We start from the raw sequence: 17090 nt of genomic DNA on the forward strand, positions 1-17090 counted from the left end.
CTGGGTTTTTTTAAACCCCGTTTAAAAAAAAAAAAAAAAAAAAAATTAACCGAGGCCCCAGCAATTAGGAAACACCTTTGAAATACCTGGGCATCTAAGAAAGGTGATTCAAAGAAATACCTGGGTATGGTGAAATGTGGTAAAAGTCTGTGATTCCAGCACTCAGGAGCTGAGGCAGGAGGATCATGAGTTCAAGATCAACTTGTCTATATAGTGTTGAAGGAGGGAGGGAGGGAAGGAAGGAAGGAAAAAAAGGGAAGGAGGGAGGGAAGGAAGGAAGGGAAGAAGGAAAGAGCAATAGGAGGAATGAGAAGGAGCTGGGTCAGCTCCAGGCGCCCAGCCGTGGGGTGGGGCTGGTAACCCCAGGCCCTCAACGGCAGAAACACTGACATTTGTTTCATACTGTGTTGTTTGACTGCAGCAAGGCCCATCTTTTGCCTACGTGAGTAACAGAGTTTTCCTGGCGTGATGGGAGGCACAGAGTGGATTTAGACTTGCATGCACCTACTGCACCCACGGGTCCCCTAGCAGATGCTGGAACAGAACAGACCCCTGAGCTCCCCGCCCCAGACCAGCAGCAACAGCACAATACCAAAGGGGGTGTCCAGTGCCAGAGTTCGGAGGGAGTGTATTAGTCACCTGGGAGGCCCCTGCTGGATTCACAGGGCTGTCTGGATGGATTGTCCTAGTTCTGAATAAGCTCCCTCACCTTTCCCCACAATGTGCCACTATCAGTTCCCCTCAACATGGCAGAGTGACCTGCTGAGGTCCATCCCATCTGTTGAGTGTCTTAGGACCATCAGGCCCCAGAACCACCCTGGCTTGATTGACAGTCAGAGGGTAGCCCAGCCAGGGCATGCCACCTTCCCTGCGTTCCTGCCCCAGCCTTGTTCCCTGCACCTGTGTGTCTCTGTGCATGTGTGTGCGGTGCGTGTCTGTCTCCTGCATGCCGATTACCTCATCTGAGACATCTGAAGCTGTCTTGGTTTTGGGAAGCACTAGCTTTGGTGGCGCGGTAAGGCCCCAGCTACGCTGCACACAGTCTGTCCTGCGTAGATCCCTGCATATTTGGACTCTATTCTAATGCAGAGCTTAGGGAACTGGCACTTGAGTCCCAGCCTGGAAGAGACCCTCTTGGGCATTCCACATCACCCAGAAGGAACAGTCTGTTGTAGGTAGATGCTGGGCTATAATATTATGGCTCAGTTGGGAAGCAGAATTCTATTTGACAAAGGCTGTGTGCCCTTTGCCAAATCACTTAACTGCTCTAATCTCATTGAATTATTGAAGGAGACCTCAATGCTTAAAGTTCTCCTGAGAGTCTTTCAATCCACCTGCTGGAAGAAGAGGGAGCTTTGGGGGGGACATTTGAACCCCAGGTTTGCATAGGCAGATGCAATATCTGTGTTTCTTTCTACTAGTCAAGGAAAGGTGTAGGCTCTCTTTATCAGTTTCTGCAGTTGGCAAGTCCACTTAGGGTTGGGGTTTCCATGGAGACATCTGACTCTACAGGCTGTATCCCACAGAGATGCATCCCACAGGGATGTTCAGGCCAGCTGCAGCCACTGCCTTCTGGGGCTGGGCAGAGAAGAGCTTTTTGCTTTCCTGGCACAACTTGACTTTGTTGGCCCTTTTCTTCTCCACTATTAATCATGTGACTGCATTTGCACACAAGAGCCGTGTGAAGGGCCTGGTGGACTGCATGCAGTCTTAGCTGAGCTTAACTGCTAGATAGAGCTCAGGCAGCTTCCCAGCTTCATTCTGCAGCTGCTTAACAGGATTTCTGGTGGGTTCGGAGCCTCCTGAAGTGTCTTCCAAGGAAGCACCAGAAATTCAGGCCTGCCCAACAAAATGCTGCAACTTTCAAAAAAATTCCACTTCAACTATCAAGAGACTTATAGAGGCTTAGTGTGAGGAAGCCTGCTTGTTAAGCCTGGGCCACGGGATCTCTGTGGACGGCAGACAGGTTGTACACTGCACAACTCTTGGGGTGCCATTCCTTGAGTTGTGAACATCCCCATGTTGTGTAGTACAGTGGTTTTCAGGGGAAGCCACCTTGCAGAGATGGGCAGACCCTTGTCTTCGCTGTCAGAAAGCCCCCTGAACTGATTCACTGATGACTGTCAGGGTCTAGGAGTGGGCAAACAACAGGACAGAGCCTGTGGGGGTTAAGAGCAGTTTTGTGACAGCATCCTTTGAGGGCCAAATATCAGGCCCAGGCCACATCCTCGTATAACTAGATGTGACTGGATTTTAGGGGGAACTGGAAAAGCAACTCCTACAAGCCAACCCGATCCTGGAGGCTTTCGGCAATGCCAAAACTGTCAAGAACGACAACTCCTCTCGCTTCGTGAGTAGCAGAGCTTTCTGGAAAAGGTCTGGGGCCCCAGGTGTCACATCTCCCTCAAGAACACAGACTACAAGAGTCCAGGGGGCATCTGGGACTGCAGGACTGGGCGGGAGGCACAAGATGGTTGCCTGTCGTTCCATCCTGAGGCCCCCTTGCACTCATTCACTCGTTCAATAATAGCCAGGTGTCTGCTTGGCACCAGGCATTTAGCATTGATCATTCATCTATACAGCATTTGCTGAGCACACATGCAATGATCAATTCACTCATTCAACAGAGCATGAATTGAGCACCTACTCTATACCACACACATCCAGCCTCCACCAAATAATTATTATGTACCTACAGCATACGATCATCCTGATGGACATGGACCAGTCCCCCTCTCCTTTTCATTTGCCAAGTTAACTTTCATTAAACACCTACTGTATACCTAACACTGACCTAGGCCCACAGGATCACAGTGAACAATTCCAGGGTGGCTCCAACCTCATGAAGCTGGTCTGGTTTGGGGTCCAGCAGGGAGTGAGGTGGGAGGTATCACTGTCCCATGCCCACTTCCCAGCCCCAGGGTTGTCCCTTTCTTGCTTGAGACTAATGGGTTGGAGGCTGTAGAGGGCCAATGGTGAAGCCATCATAGACAGGAACTGTCTTATTGTATTGAGGAAGCTGAGCCTCTGAAGGAGAGTCCAGAGACCTTAGTGAGGCAAGACTGACCAGAAGAGGGGAGCAACTGCTGGTTCAGGAGTACCCCTTGGGTCTGCTGATCCCTTAAAATGGGGCCCTGTGGAAAGGTCCCTGAAGGGGGCTAGTGAAATGGTTCAGTGGTAAAGAGCACTTGTTGCTCTTGCAGAGAGCTTGAATTCAGTTCCCAGCACCCATATAGATAGCTCACAACCTGTAACTCAAGCTCCCAGGGATCCAGTGCCCTCTTCTGGCCTCCACAGGCAGGCATTCACACACACCCATACACCCCCATACACCCATACATACACCCATAAATTGAAATAAATCTTAAAGGTTCCTAAAGACCTTGGGTCTGTCCTGCCCACCCTGCTGGTCCTCCCTGGCCTGAGCTGCTCTCACAGCCCCACAGCTTGTTTTCATCATGGCCATGTACTATACCCTTTCCTGGCCTGTTACCTACTATGGGTCTCAGATTCATACAAACCACCCTGATGCCCTCTGGCGAATATGATCAAATGAGACTACTCTAAGCCAGGTATGGTGGCACATGCCTGAATCCCAGCACTCAGAAGACCAAGGCAGGAGGACTTTGAACTCCAGGTCAGCCTGGGCTGCAGGGCAAGACCGTGTGTCGTTCACAATGTGAGTGTAGAGCCTAGGGGTATGACTCAGTGAACCCCTTGCTTAGTATATGGGAGGCCTGGGAGTCCTCCTCAGTGCTCTGGTAAAAGCATACCAGGGGCCCAGGAGATGGTTGAGTCAGAGCACTTGGTGTGCACATAAAACCCACATAAAAATGCTGAGTGTGGTGGTGTGTGCTTGTAATCCCAGCACTCGGGAGGTAGAGACAGGAAGATCCCCAGGGCGCAATATCCAGGTAACATAGCTTGCTTGGAGAGTTCCAGAACAGTAAGAGACCCTGTCTCAACAAACAAGGCAGACAGTGCCCGAGAAATAACACCCAAGGATGTCATCTAACCTCCACACATGCGTGTGCACCCACACCCATCTGTGTATACACATGCACAAAAAGCATTTTAGCCGCTCAGTGTTCAGGCCAGGGAAGTCAAGCCACAGGGCTACGACTCACAGTTGTGTCTCTAAAGATCAGTGTCATACTGGTCTACTTACTTTACACCTGTCAGCCTCAGTCTCCCCACCTGTCCCTTGGGTACAGCCATGAGGGACTTAGAGTCATTTTAAGAGCCAGGTGACCTCTGCAAGGGTTTGACACACCTGGGGTGGTCCCAGCTGAGTGGCCATTGGCTCAAGGCCATGGGGCTCTGAATGTTTGACATTCTTCCCTACCCCCACCACCCTGACACTTCCCCTCTGGCCTGACCACACTGTGAGCTTGCTGTCCCCTTCACAGGGCAAGTTCATCCGCATCAACTTCGACGTCACCGGTTACATCGTGGGAGCCAACATTGAGACATGTATCCTTTAGCTGAGCTGGGGCCATGTGAAGGTGAGGGAGCCCAGGGAAGGCACAGAGCCCCCTCCTCCCTCTCCAGGATCTGGAGTTCCTTCTGGAACAATCCTTGTGTTTAACAGCAGGTTCTGTGGGGCCAAGTTGCATTTGAACTCTAAATAGTCTATCTTGCTCTGAGTTGATCTCAACGTGCCTGGGTGACCCAGGCTCAGTTATTCAGCCTTTCTGTATCTCATCAGTGCACTGGGGCTGTCAGGAGAATAAATGGAATGAATTTACATCAAACTCGTAGCACTATAGAGCCTGGCAGCTGGGCATAGGCTGTTATGTGGCTTTCATCGCCTTGCCTTTATTAAATTTTGCTCAAGGCCAAACCCAGGAGCCCTTGTCTGGGATCAGCTGCCCTGTATAGATGGGAACAGCAGTGTCCCAGAGGATGCTGACACTGTGCAGAGCAAGTTGAGCATCTCCTTCCATAGTGTCCTTGATGCCATGTGAAATCAAGGGAGAAATTTTGAGACTTTGGAACCAGGTCTTAGGCTCAGGAATTGGCTGACATCAGAAACATTGCAGGAGGCCCTTGGGCTCAAGACTTTAGAGGTTCTTTCATACCTATTTGTGAAGGATGAACTTGGCAGTGGTGTGTCTTGATGGTATTCAGTACCCTTATAAGGGGGTGAACCATGAGCAAGCCCGCAGCTGCATCTAGTTCTCAGCTTGGCCCTATTAGCTGTGCAGTATTGGGTGGGTCACTCAACCTCTCTGAGCCTCAGGTTTATACCTGTAGAATGTTGTGGTAGTTGACTCATGACACAGTTTGGAACAAAGTGACGTCTGATGGAGTGGCTCTTGTGTCATTGTGATCCTAACCTCTGTACTTTCCCAATATAGCCTGTCAAAGTTTCCTGAAGATGAACATCCATCTACTGATCTTTTAAATATTTTATTATTTTTATTTTATGTGTATGAGTGTTTGCCTGCATGTTTGTAAGTGCACCCCTGTTGTGCAGTGCCTGCAGAGGTCAGAAGAGGGTGTCAGATCCCCTGGAACTGGAATAACAGGAGAATTGTTAGCCACCATATGGGGTGCTGGGAATCAAACCTAGGTCCTCTGCAAGAGCAGCCAGTGCTCTTAACTGCTGAGCCATCTTTCTAGCTCTCCTGCTGATCTTTTAAAACCTTGATTCTTGACAGGCATGGTAGGTCACACCTGTAATATTAGCACTTGAGAGCTTGAGGCAGAAGGATCATAAAGCCAGTCTAGGCTACGTAGGGCAACTCTCTCTCACAAAATAAAGAGAAGGCAGCCTGAGGAGACGGCTCTGTTGGTAGAGTACTTGCTGCACAAGCATGAGGACCTGAGCACCCACATAGACTCTGGGTGTGGTGGCACCACCCGAGATCCCAGCACTGGGGAGGCAGAGTCAGGAGGATCCCTGGAGCTCTCTAGCCAGCCAGTCTAGTTAAAATGGTAGGCCCCAGGTCTCAGTGAGAGACCCTGACTCAAAAAGAAACAAGATGGATGGTGCCTGAGAAACTAAACCTGAGATTGAACACAGAGAGAGAGAGACAGAGATAGAGACAGAGAGAGACAGAGACAGAAATGCCCCTCTCAGGTTCTCCCCAGTCTGGCTAAGCCCTGCCTGTTGGGTGGAATTGGACTCTAGAGCTCCTGCTCTGTAATGTTAACAGATGACTCTTTGTAAAGACCGGTGATGGTGGTGACTGCTGGGGACAGGCCATGTTCCTGGGCTCTCACCTCAGTCCTCCATCTTGAGGCCACTTTATTCTTTTTTAAAAATATTTTATTATTTTTATTTTATGTGTATGAGTGTATTGCCTGCATGTATGTGAGTGCACCTGTGTCGTGCAGTGCTATGGAGGTTAGAAGAGGGCTTTGGATTCCCCTGGAACTAGAGTTAAGGACAGTTCATAGCCACCATGTGGGTGCTGGGAATCGAACCCAGGTCCTCTGCAAGAGCAGTCATGCTCTTAACTGCTGAGCCATCTCTCCAGCCCTGAGGCCACTTTAACTTACTGGCTCTCCTTTGTGCTCTGTCCCCTTCCTGCCAGCAGCTCCCAGTGGTTCCACTTGTCCACAGGGCTACGTCAAACTTATAGAACTGGATGGTACCATGTGAGTCTGTGTGGTGGCCAACTCTCCCTGGCCCTTGGGTCCCTGAGAACTGTCTGTGGAGCCTCCCAGATCCTGGGACACCAGCAGCAGCTTGGCAGGGACAGGTTAGGGGTCAGGTTTCTGTGAGCAGAGCACCTCTGTTACCCCCCAGTCCTTAACACCCCCTGAACCAGATCTGCTGGAAAAATCTCGGGCAATTCGCCAGGCCAGGGATGAGAGGACATTTCACATCTTTTACTACCTGATTGCCGGAGCCAAGGAGAAAATGAGAAGTGAGTGAATGGGCGACTTTGGCCCTTTGATGGGGTTTAAGCAATGGTGTGGGATGGGTTTCTGCCCTTTGAGGGGATTCAGGGTAAGTAGCAGCTGAGACAGTAGATGCTGGAGGAGGGGCAAGCATTCAGTTTCTCACCTCTTGTAATGTATGAGTGCTTAGTTATCCTCACTGATTGAGTACCTACTGTGTGACACAGTAGGACGCTATTAACTCCAGGTACACATTAGAGCATTAATTGGTCAAGCCTAATTGCACAATCTGTGCCTTTGAGAGATGCAGAAGACAATTACCTGAATGTCTGCTTATAAAACAAATACCTAAGACACATTTGGCTTTTTTTTTTTTTTTTTTTTTTTTTTGAGATAAGATCTCTCTTTGTAGCCCAGGAGCCCAGAACTTGCTATGTAGCCCAATTTGGCCTTGAACCCATAAGCCTCTTGTCTCAACCTTCCAAATGCTGCGCTTATAGGCACAGGCCACTAAGCCCAGCCTTAGATTTTGAATTTACAGGGAATTTGGAGGGGTGGTGAATTAAAGACACAAGTCTTTTTGTTGTTTTGAAAGAGAATCTCATTTACACAGGTTGGCTTCACACTGACTATGTAGCGGTGACCTTGAACTCCTGATCTTCCTGCTCTATCTCCCAAGTGCTGAGATTACAGGTGTGAGCCTACCACACAGCTTTATTACAGAGCTCAGCAAACCTCTCTGCCCCGCCCCCCGCCTCCTTCCCTTTTCTTCCTTCTCTTTACCTCTCATCTTTCTTTTGGCTTGGGGGATGGAGTCCAAAGCTTTGTGCCTACCAGGCAAGTGCTTTGCCACTGCATTGCATCAAAACAGTCCTTTTCTATAAAAGGTCAGATAGACAATATCTCGGGCTCTGCCGGACACTCAGATTCTGCTTAACTCTGCCATCGTGCAGAGACGCCACATGCAGAGTACAAACCAGCACAGTGCAGCTGTATTTCAATACAGAAACAGGAAGCGTGCTAAGGTTTGCTTGCTTCTGTTGTAAAATAGAGTTAAAAAAATAAAGCCAGGCATGGTGGCGCACGCCTTTAATCTCAGCACTCGGGAGGTAGAGGGAGGCGGATCTCTGTGAGTTCAAGGCCAGCCTGGTCTACATAGTGAGTTCCAGGACAGCTGGGGCTACAGGGAGACCCTGTCTCAAAAAGACCAAAAACCAACCAACCAACCAACCAACCAACCAAACAATACACACACACACACACACACACACACACACACACACACACTCTAGTGATTCTCGTAGGAGATAAGCAGCTCTGACCATGCAGGAATCTAACTTGTAAAAGAGCGTCCAAATCATGGCTGGAAGGGGCAGGGGCACATCAGAAATATGGGAGTAGATGGAGCCACATCTAGGAACAGGATTAAGTTGGAAAGTTGATAGGAACAGCACAAACTTGGTTTCTATCAGTTTGTGGCCCAGGGTTAGTTATTTGAATTAAGATAATTATCAAAAGGTCTGGGTGTGGTAGGGCATGCCCATCATCTCAGCACTTGGGAAACAGAGGCAGGATAGCCAAGTCAAGGCTAGCCTGGGCTACATATTGAGACCCTAAAAACTTAAGGAAGCAAGGAAAGGAAGAGAAAGGAGGAAAGGGGAAGGAAAGAGAATGAAAGAGGGAAAGGAAAGCAAATGACCAATGACAGGGCAGGGTAAGTGAGCAGGCAGCCCTCTCTGGTGGGGCACTTTGCACGGTACCAGCACCAGGGGGCATCACCTTCATTTCAGTGTTTTTAGAGCCTAGTCTACCCAGTGTGAGGCAGAGCCACTTTGGATAAAGGGCGTTGGGTGGACGTTCTACACCAGCAAACAGCACAGGTTATGGGTTCAAAGTGGGAGCCCCTGTGGGGTGGCTGGCAGAAACTGCTTATCCTTTATCCTTCTGGCACCAGCATCATCAGCTTGGTTGGTGGCTAGATGCCTTAGGTGCATCCAGCCTCCCACAGTGGGAAGGGGGCATGCTGGTGGCTGAGATTCTAGGGCCATTTGCATTTTTTGGTTTTTTGTTTTTCTTTTGAGAACAGGGTCTGACTATGTAGCCCAGGCTGGTGTAGAACTCATGGCAACCCCCCTGTCTCGGCCTCTCTAGTGCTGAGATTACAGTCATGCACCTGCACTCCCAGCCTCATTTGTGTTCTTGATGACAGAGCTGGGAAGAGGCCAGGCTTGGAGAGGATGAAATATCTGTGACTCTCTCCATACCGTGAATAATTATGGTGTTGGCACACACCAAGTTCTCATGACTTTGAGCCGATGTTCTCTGAACTCAGAAGCTGAGTTTCCTGAGCCCTGGGTCTGTTTAACCTTGGGTTTATCAAGTGACTTCCAAGTGATTCGACCCATAAAAGAGCTTGGCTTAAAAATAAAAGCGTCTTCCTGATGTCACTCCCAAAGCATCTCTAATCTAGTGTAATCAAAGATTGGCTTGGAGAGGAAAATGTGTTGGAAAGGTAACAGGAGCAGTTAGCCCAGGGAAAGAAAAGTAATTATAAATAGGGGCAAGGATGAGAAATGAGCAACAAAGGGGATAGAGATAGAGTGTGGCCTCATGGGTTAGGGAGGCGGCTCAGGGACCTGAGATCCACAGCTGTTGAACCTCATACATGCCAGAGGATATGGCAGCCCACCTGCAGTCCCAGCACTCACAGGTAGACAAGGGGGCGCTCCGGAGCAAGCTGACAAGCTAGACTTGCCAAATTGGTGAGTTCTAGATTCAGTGAGAGACCCTGCTTCAAAGAATAAGGTAGAGATTAAGTTTCTCAACATCAACCTTGGACTTCTACATACAAATGCACACCCCTACACAAATGTACTTATGAACATGCACATATACATACATGCACAGCATACACATGTAAAAAAATATGACTTTATACAGAACGATCTCTTCTTGAGACAATCTCATTCTACAGACCAAGCAGGACTTAAACTTGTGGTCCCCCTGCCTCAGTCTTCAGAATAGTGAGGTTATAGGCATGCACTACCACGCTCAGAAAGAACTATTTGTATTAGATATGATAAGGAGTTAGCAGATGGTAAACATCTTAGGCTTTGAGAACCATCATGCTTCTGTCACAGCTGCTCACTATTACAGTGGGAAAGTTTACAAGGAAATGGGGGTGACCATGTTTCAATAAAACTATTTATAAAAGCCACCAGTGGGCCAGATTTGTTAACCCTCGATAAAAGGTTTATCTCTTGATTTAACTAGAAATAGTTGGGAGAGGAGGGAGGAGGTATGAGGAATAGATCTTTACCTACCATAGCAGTAAGTCAGTTCATAAGACCTAAGTGTGATATCCAGAAATAGCTTGTTATATGTAATAGTAGAGTCTCTGTAAAGCTTGTTATATGTAATGGTGGGGTATATGTAAAGCAGGGTCTCTCATATAGCATATATGATATAATATGTGTGCTATATGTATTATAATATGATATTTTTTCACATTGGTGGAAATAACATTTTTAATAGAATCTTTAGGTTAAAGCATTGACTATATGAGTTTTGTTGATTTAAAATAAATATATACAGCTTAAAAGATTTTTTTTTTTTTTGGTCTTTTTGAGGCAGGGTCTCCCTGTAGCCCCAGCTGTCCAGGAACTCACTATGTAGACCAGGCTGACCTTAAACTCACAAAGTGAGTTCATGCCTCCCAAGTGCTGGGATTAAAGGCATGTGCCACCACGCCCAGCCTAGTATAATATTTTATGTAGCATATGTAGATGATACATAGCATTATAACACATAAAACTCAGTGGGTCTATTACAAATGGAGATTGTGGTAACCACCAGAATGAATAGATAAGAGATCAAAGCAGTCCTAGGATGGGGGGAGATGGAACAGGGATGTGGCAGAGAGTTCTGTTTTGATTATAAACCTTTTGGTGGTAATTTATTTTTAAACTTTTTGTGCATGTATAATTTTGGATAAAAACTTAAGTGGGTGAGATGGGTGTGGCAGCACACGCCTGTAACCCCAGCACTGGGAAGGCTGAAGCAAGAGGAGCCTGAGTTCAAGACCAGCCTGGGCTACAGAGTGAGAACGTGTCTCAAAACAATGCAGAATATATTTGTACAAGGAAGTAAGTGAGAAATGGTCTAACTGCAGCTTTGTTCCTGGAGGTGAAGGCTTGGGGAAATCCAGGCTAAAGACATCCATTCCTCTATAGAAGCAGCCCCACATCAGGGGCTGTGCTTAGCTAGTAGAGACAAGGCTAGAGTTTAGTTGGCAGTTATCGGAGTGGATGAGGCCAGCACTGACTGGTAAAAACATGCACATGATGTATCAGGAGGGTTTGTAAGTGCCCAAGCCTTGAGAAAGGGACAGAAATGATAACAGCCCAGACCACTGCTGGGTTGCTGTGTCCCGTCTCCTTGTTCATTGTGCCTTCTCCCTTTCTTCCTAGATGACCTGCTGTTAGAAGGCTTCAACAATTACACGTTTCTCTCCAATGGCTTTGTACCCATCCCGGCGGCACAGGATGACGAGATGTTCCAGGAGACGCTGGAGGCCATGTCCATCATGGGCTTCAGTGAAGAGGAGCAGCTGGGTGAGTCCACAGTAATCAATTTGTGTCTGTGGTACCAGTGGATTCCCTGCTGGCCCTTGTCTGGTCAGGACAGATGTCCACTTTCTGAATACCCTGAGGAACGAGGGAGGGAGAAAAGAAGAGGGAGAAAGGAAAGGGAGGGAGGGAGGGGGGAGAGAACCAAAGGAAAACAAATGTTGCCGCTGGTAGCTTGCTGGTGGTCTAGATAAGTGGCTGAGGTTAGAATCTTTTGGTTACCATTAGCCCAAATTGATTTAAGTAAAAGTGATTCACTCTGTGTTAATTGCTTTTGCGTCACTGATGAAATACCTGACAGAAAAAAAAACTTGAAGGAGGATTTATCTGGGTTCATGGTCTCAGATGGTTTTGCTCCATCATGGGGAAGGCATGGAGGAAAAACTGAGGTCATGGGGCAGGAACATGTGGCAGAGTTCCTCAAGTCACAGAGGCAGGAAGCAGAGTGAGAGGGAACTCCCCCTAGTGACCTACTTCCACCAGCCAGGCCTCACCTCCTCAAGGCTCCAAGGCCTTCAAAAAAGCGCCACCAGCTGGGGACCAGGCTCTGAACACATCTGTAGGGCATGTCTGGAATCAAGCCCTAGTAACTCCTGTGTTGGAAAGTTCAGGTATACAGGTTGGGGGTACAGCAGGAGCTAGGGGCTCAGATTTCTCTAGAAGCTGCCTTCTGGTCCTCCATCGTTCACCACCACAGTCCATACATAGGCTACAATTTCTTGGCAGCAGCATGGCTGCATCCCAGCCCTTATAGTCTTTGGGTTTGTGACCAAAGGACAGAGGGGCTCCCTGTTTCAGCCCTGGATGGTGGCATCTTGCTAAGTTGGTGGCCTAGGAGGATATGTGTATCCCTGGCTACCTGTGATTGTAGGAGTATGGGAAGCTTGGGACAGGTAGGTGATGGGTGCTCTTGGGGTTGGACATGGACACACCAGAGCCTCACCAGGACCAGAGGACATGAAGAAAGTGATGGAGATACAAGGCCTGTGAGGCTTTTCCTGAGAAGGCAGCTGTGGCACTGTACAGATTCAGTGACCCCCGTCATCTCAACAACCACGAAGCCCCTTCAGCCCCTGCTGGCTTCAGTATTCTAATTCCAGAAACATTTTTCCTTCCCGCTCTGATGGGCCTAGCTTTCAAAGTTAACTTGGGCATGACTGTGGAAAACTGTCTTCCCTTCTCACGCCCTCTGGGGTCCCAGAATAACACCAATTGCTACAGTGACGCCCACGGGGTGGGTTGGCGCCTACAGGACCTGCAGTCCAGAAAAAGAAGGTTCTAGGGCAGAGTTGATGGGTGGTAGCTCTTGCCCAGGGCCCTACATCCGCAGCCAAGGCCATGAACTCCCCACATCTGATGCATTTTCTTTGGGACGTGGGTCAGTTTGTCTCCTAATCTAGCTTTAGGAAAACACAGAGTGATTAAGAGCTTAACGTATGCAAGCTGTGTGCCTTTTGTTTTTCCCTTAAGGCGTCATCTATCCAGTGTATTTTATTCAAATAGTGAAAAAAAATGGAAACAAATTGAAATGGTGATTAATAAAAGTTATTGTCTGCTTCTGTGAAAGGGGACAAATTGGGCCAATTAAATTGTATTGTGGAAAAAAACATTGACCTCTGTGCAAATGTTCAGGGGAGATTAAAAGGCAAGAGAGTAGCAACAAGTGATATGTTACCTTTTTGAGACAGGTCTCAGGTAGCCCAGGCTGGCCTCAAACTCCCTAAATCAAAGATGATCTTGAACTCTTGATTCTCCTACCTCTCCCTCCTGAGTGCTTGGGTGATGGGCATGTGATACCACATCTTTTTATGCTAGGGGTGAGACCCAGAGCTTCCTGCATGCTAGACAAGCACTCTATCAACTGAGTTACATCCCCATCCCTGCACTCTTTTTACTTGGCTGTGCTGATAGAGCCTGGATCTTGTGCATGTGGAGCAAACATGTACATCATGTTGTTTAATTGCATTAGCTAATGTCACAGCCACTCTGTGGGGCAGCTGGAGTTAGCTTTGGTTTGTAGATGGGGAAACTGAGGCACAGAGAAATAGAAGAACCTTCCCAAAGACACAGAGCAAGTTGCTTGGAACCTAGAGCTCACTCTTGGGTCCCTGCTTTTGTCTTCAGGAAGGGAGGTTTGGGCCCTTAAAGCACTTTAATAATTTGTGTCAGGGTCCAAGTGGAAAGCAAGGTCAGATGGACCTCCTAACTATATGCTCCAGCCTGGTGTGGCACACATCTGTAATACCAGTACTGGGGAGACTGAGGCAGGAGGATCGATGTGAGTTTGAGACCAGACATGGTTACAGAGTGAAACCCTATCTCAAATACAAAAGCTAACAACCAAATACACAAAATACAATACAATAAAATGTAAAACAAAATATTCATGCAGGCTCTCCCTGCTAGTGATAAATGATGTTGGTTCTGTCCTGAGATGATGGTCTGGTATTTAGTAGGACTTCAGCTCCCCTGTGGTACTCATTAATGTCCCTTTAACCACACAAACTAGAGCATAAGCCAAGCCCCTCAGACAGGGCCCAGTCCCCTGCCTGGAATCTGATAATACTGTTTTCCTAGATATATTTTTAGAGTGATTCTGAATTTTTGGTGAGAGAAGCTGGTTTTTCACTTAAGGTAGTTTCCTACTAAAATCAACTTGAGGAAAGAAAACCAAGAAAATGAAAGGGAAAGGGTTAAGTCAGTGGTGGAGCAGACAGGACATAGATGGGGTGAGCGTTAAGATGTGTTGTGTACTGCTGGGTGTAGTGGTGCATGCCTGTAAACTCAGCACCTGGGAAGTCGAGGCAGGAGGATTGAGCTACGTAGTGAGATCTGTCTAAAGGAGAAAAAAATTGTGCAAATGACCAACCACTATGACTTAAGCCAGCATATACTCTGAGTCTGCTTATAAATCTAGAGCTATCACCAAGCCTGCTGCCAGGAGCCCAGAGAAGGGACCCATCTGCAGCTAGAGCATCAAGAAGCTGCAGGGACCAGGATGTCCCCTGCCATGTTGATCTGCTGTCCTAAGTAGCTGCAGAGCCATCAGAGCCCAAGAGAGAAACAGTCAGAGGAGACCACAGAAATCATCCATTCCACCCTCTGGGTATCCTGAGTTCTCAGAAAGAAAGGGCCTTGTCCTTAGACTCTCCTGGGTCATGCTGTCAGCCAGCTGCCCTGTAAGTGGGACAGTTACAGTGGCAGGGTGCTGCACACTGCTCGTGTTCAGGTGCTGTGCTATTTAACTTTTCTAACAATCAACCCTATAAGCCAATTGTCTTTGCGGCTCTTCAGTTAGTGAATCAGAGGCCCAAGACTGATAACTCATTTGAGGTCATGCGACTGATGCAGACGGGACTGGGATGGGAGCCCCTCCAGCTGTCTCTAGCATCCCTGCAAAGCTCTCCCAGGGACTGTGGAGAACTGACACCCGATTTCAGCCATTTGCAACTGACACCACTCCATCTTCTGTCTGAATTGTTAATGGTTGAATATCTTAATGTGTGGGGTAGAATTTTACAACTGTATTCACTGTGAGCCTTGTCACAAGCAAGAATTTTCTATAAAATCACCAATTTTGTGTCTGGTTAAATTAATTCTAATAAACTAGAGTCAAGAAAAAAGTATTTTTAAACTGTCTTGCTAAGTTGTCCAGGCTGGCCTGAAACTCAAAATCCTCCTGCCTCAAGCTCCTAAGGGCTGGGATTATAGGGCTAGGTCACAACTCTCATTTTAAATAAAGTCTTCAATTTAAAAAGATTTACAGGCTAGGCGTGGTGACACACACCTTTAATCCCAGCACTCAGGAGGCAGAGGCAGACAGATCTTTGTGAATTCGAGGCCAGCCTGGTCTACATAGTGAGTTCTAGGCCAGCTGGGGCTACAAGGAGACCCTGTCTCAAAAAGACCAAAAAAAAAAGATTTAGTTATATTTATTTATTGGGGGAGGACATGGCGTGGTATGCATGAGGAAGTCAGAGGACAGCTTGCAAGAGTTGGTTCTCTTTTCCCACGCTGTAGGTTCCAGGGGTCAAACTCAGGGTGTCAAGCCTGGTAGCAAGTGCCTTTATCTACTGAGCCATCTCACTGGTTCAAAACTCAATCTTTTTTTTTTTGGTCTTTTTGAGACAGGGTTTCCCTGTAACCCCAGCTGGCCTGGAACTAACTATGTAGACCAGGCTGGCCTTGATCTCAGAGATCTGACTGCCTCTGCCTCCCGAGTGCTGGGATTAAAGGCGTGCGCCACCATGCCTGTCAAAACTCAATTTTTAAAAAATATTTATTATTTTTATTTTATGTGTATGAGTGTTATGCCCACATGTAAGTAAATGCACCTGTATCATATAATGCCCAAGGAGGACAGAAGAGGCTGTCGAATCCTCTGGAACTGAAGTTACGGACAGTTGTTAGCTGCCATGCAGGTGCTGGGATTTGAACCCAGGTCTTCTGCAAGAACAGTCAGTGTTCTTAACCGCTGAGCCATCTCTCCAGCCCCAAAACTCAGTTTTTCAAACTGACTCTCAACATGGGTGGAGTTTACATTAAGATCTGTTTAATCATGTTTTGAAAAATCAGTTCCGGTAACTCAAGGCTCCTTGCCCCAGTGGAAAAGAACCATCAGGTACCTGTTGCCATCCCAGGTGCAGCTATGGTCCCCATGAGTCCCCAGGCTCCGTCAGCCTACTGTGCTCATTGAAACAAATGCTTCTCAATATGAAGGGTCACTATGCCCCCCAGGGGATGCTTCGCAAAGTCTGGAGACATTTTTTGATGTCACAACTCTGGAAGTGGCACTGCTGCCATCTGGTGGTGAACGATGAAGATGCTAAGTATCCCATTTCCTCTAATTCAGCAATGCAGAGGTGAAACTTGTTGAAAACCGTAAGCCCAGCACTTCATAGTTCCCTAAACCCCTCTGGTCACGTTAGTATTAAAGAGAACACCCTCAGCAAGGTCCTGTCCACAGCAGCTTCACAGTTGATGGGAGCAGGTGTGTGTGGAGGGGTGGTTAGCAACTGACTCTTCACCCTGCTGAGTGGGTCCTAGACACTAGTGTGAGGACAGCTGTGGTAAAGGGGCTGCAGCCCAGTTTGGACTAGGAGACCAGAGAAGGCTGGGATCTCAAGGCTTTGGTTTGGGGGCATGGTAATTTCTTGGTGACTGTCTCCACAGTCCAATTATGCCAGGTGCAGGCAGTGATCATTGACCCATACTGCACTCATCCAGTCATTCTCTACCCACCCATCTTTCTTGCCATCCTCCATCTACCTACCTATCCTTCCCCTTCCATTCATTCATCCATCCTCCACTCAGTCAGCCATTCTCCTCTCAACTATCTCCAGCCATCCTTCCATCATCCACCCATCTTCTACCTGCCCATCTATCCTCTATCTACCTTCCATCAATTCATCCTCTATCCAATCACCCACCCTCCATTCATTCATCTAACACCTATCCATCCTCATCCACCCATCCATCCATGTGTCTTTGATCCATTCATCCATCCATGCATGCATCCACCAGCCATCCATGTATCTTCCACTCACCCATCCATGCATTCTCCACCCACATATCCTTCATCCACCCATCCTCCATCTATCCATGCATCTT

The 17090-nt window shown here is 47.8% G+C and overlaps 1 protein-coding gene across 2 annotated transcripts in view; it reads left to right on the forward strand.

Moving 5' to 3' along the window:
- Myh11 (myosin heavy chain 11) overlaps positions 1-17090 on the forward strand; it is a 116515-nt gene that overhangs the window by 50370 nt on the left and 49055 nt on the right. Inside the window, exons 6-9 of one of the 2 annotated variants that reach the window (XM_017797344.1) lie at positions 2258-2350; positions 4410-4473; positions 6780-6878; positions 11322-11465. In XM_017797344.1, coding sequence (XP_017652833.1) covers positions 2258-2350; positions 4410-4473; positions 6780-6878; positions 11322-11465 — 400 coding nt within the window. Of the gene's footprint in view, positions 1-2257; positions 2351-4409; positions 4474-6779; positions 6879-11321; positions 11466-17090 lie in introns of those variants that run through there. The other variant, XM_017797343.1, reaches the window with a different exon arrangement.

This window comes from Nannospalax galili, unplaced genomic scaffold (assembly GCF_000622305.1).
Source record: "Nannospalax galili isolate Female #2095 unplaced genomic scaffold, S.galili_v1.0 scaffold32, whole genome shotgun sequence".
Taxonomy (NCBI): domain Eukaryota; kingdom Metazoa; phylum Chordata; class Mammalia; order Rodentia; family Spalacidae; genus Nannospalax; species Nannospalax galili.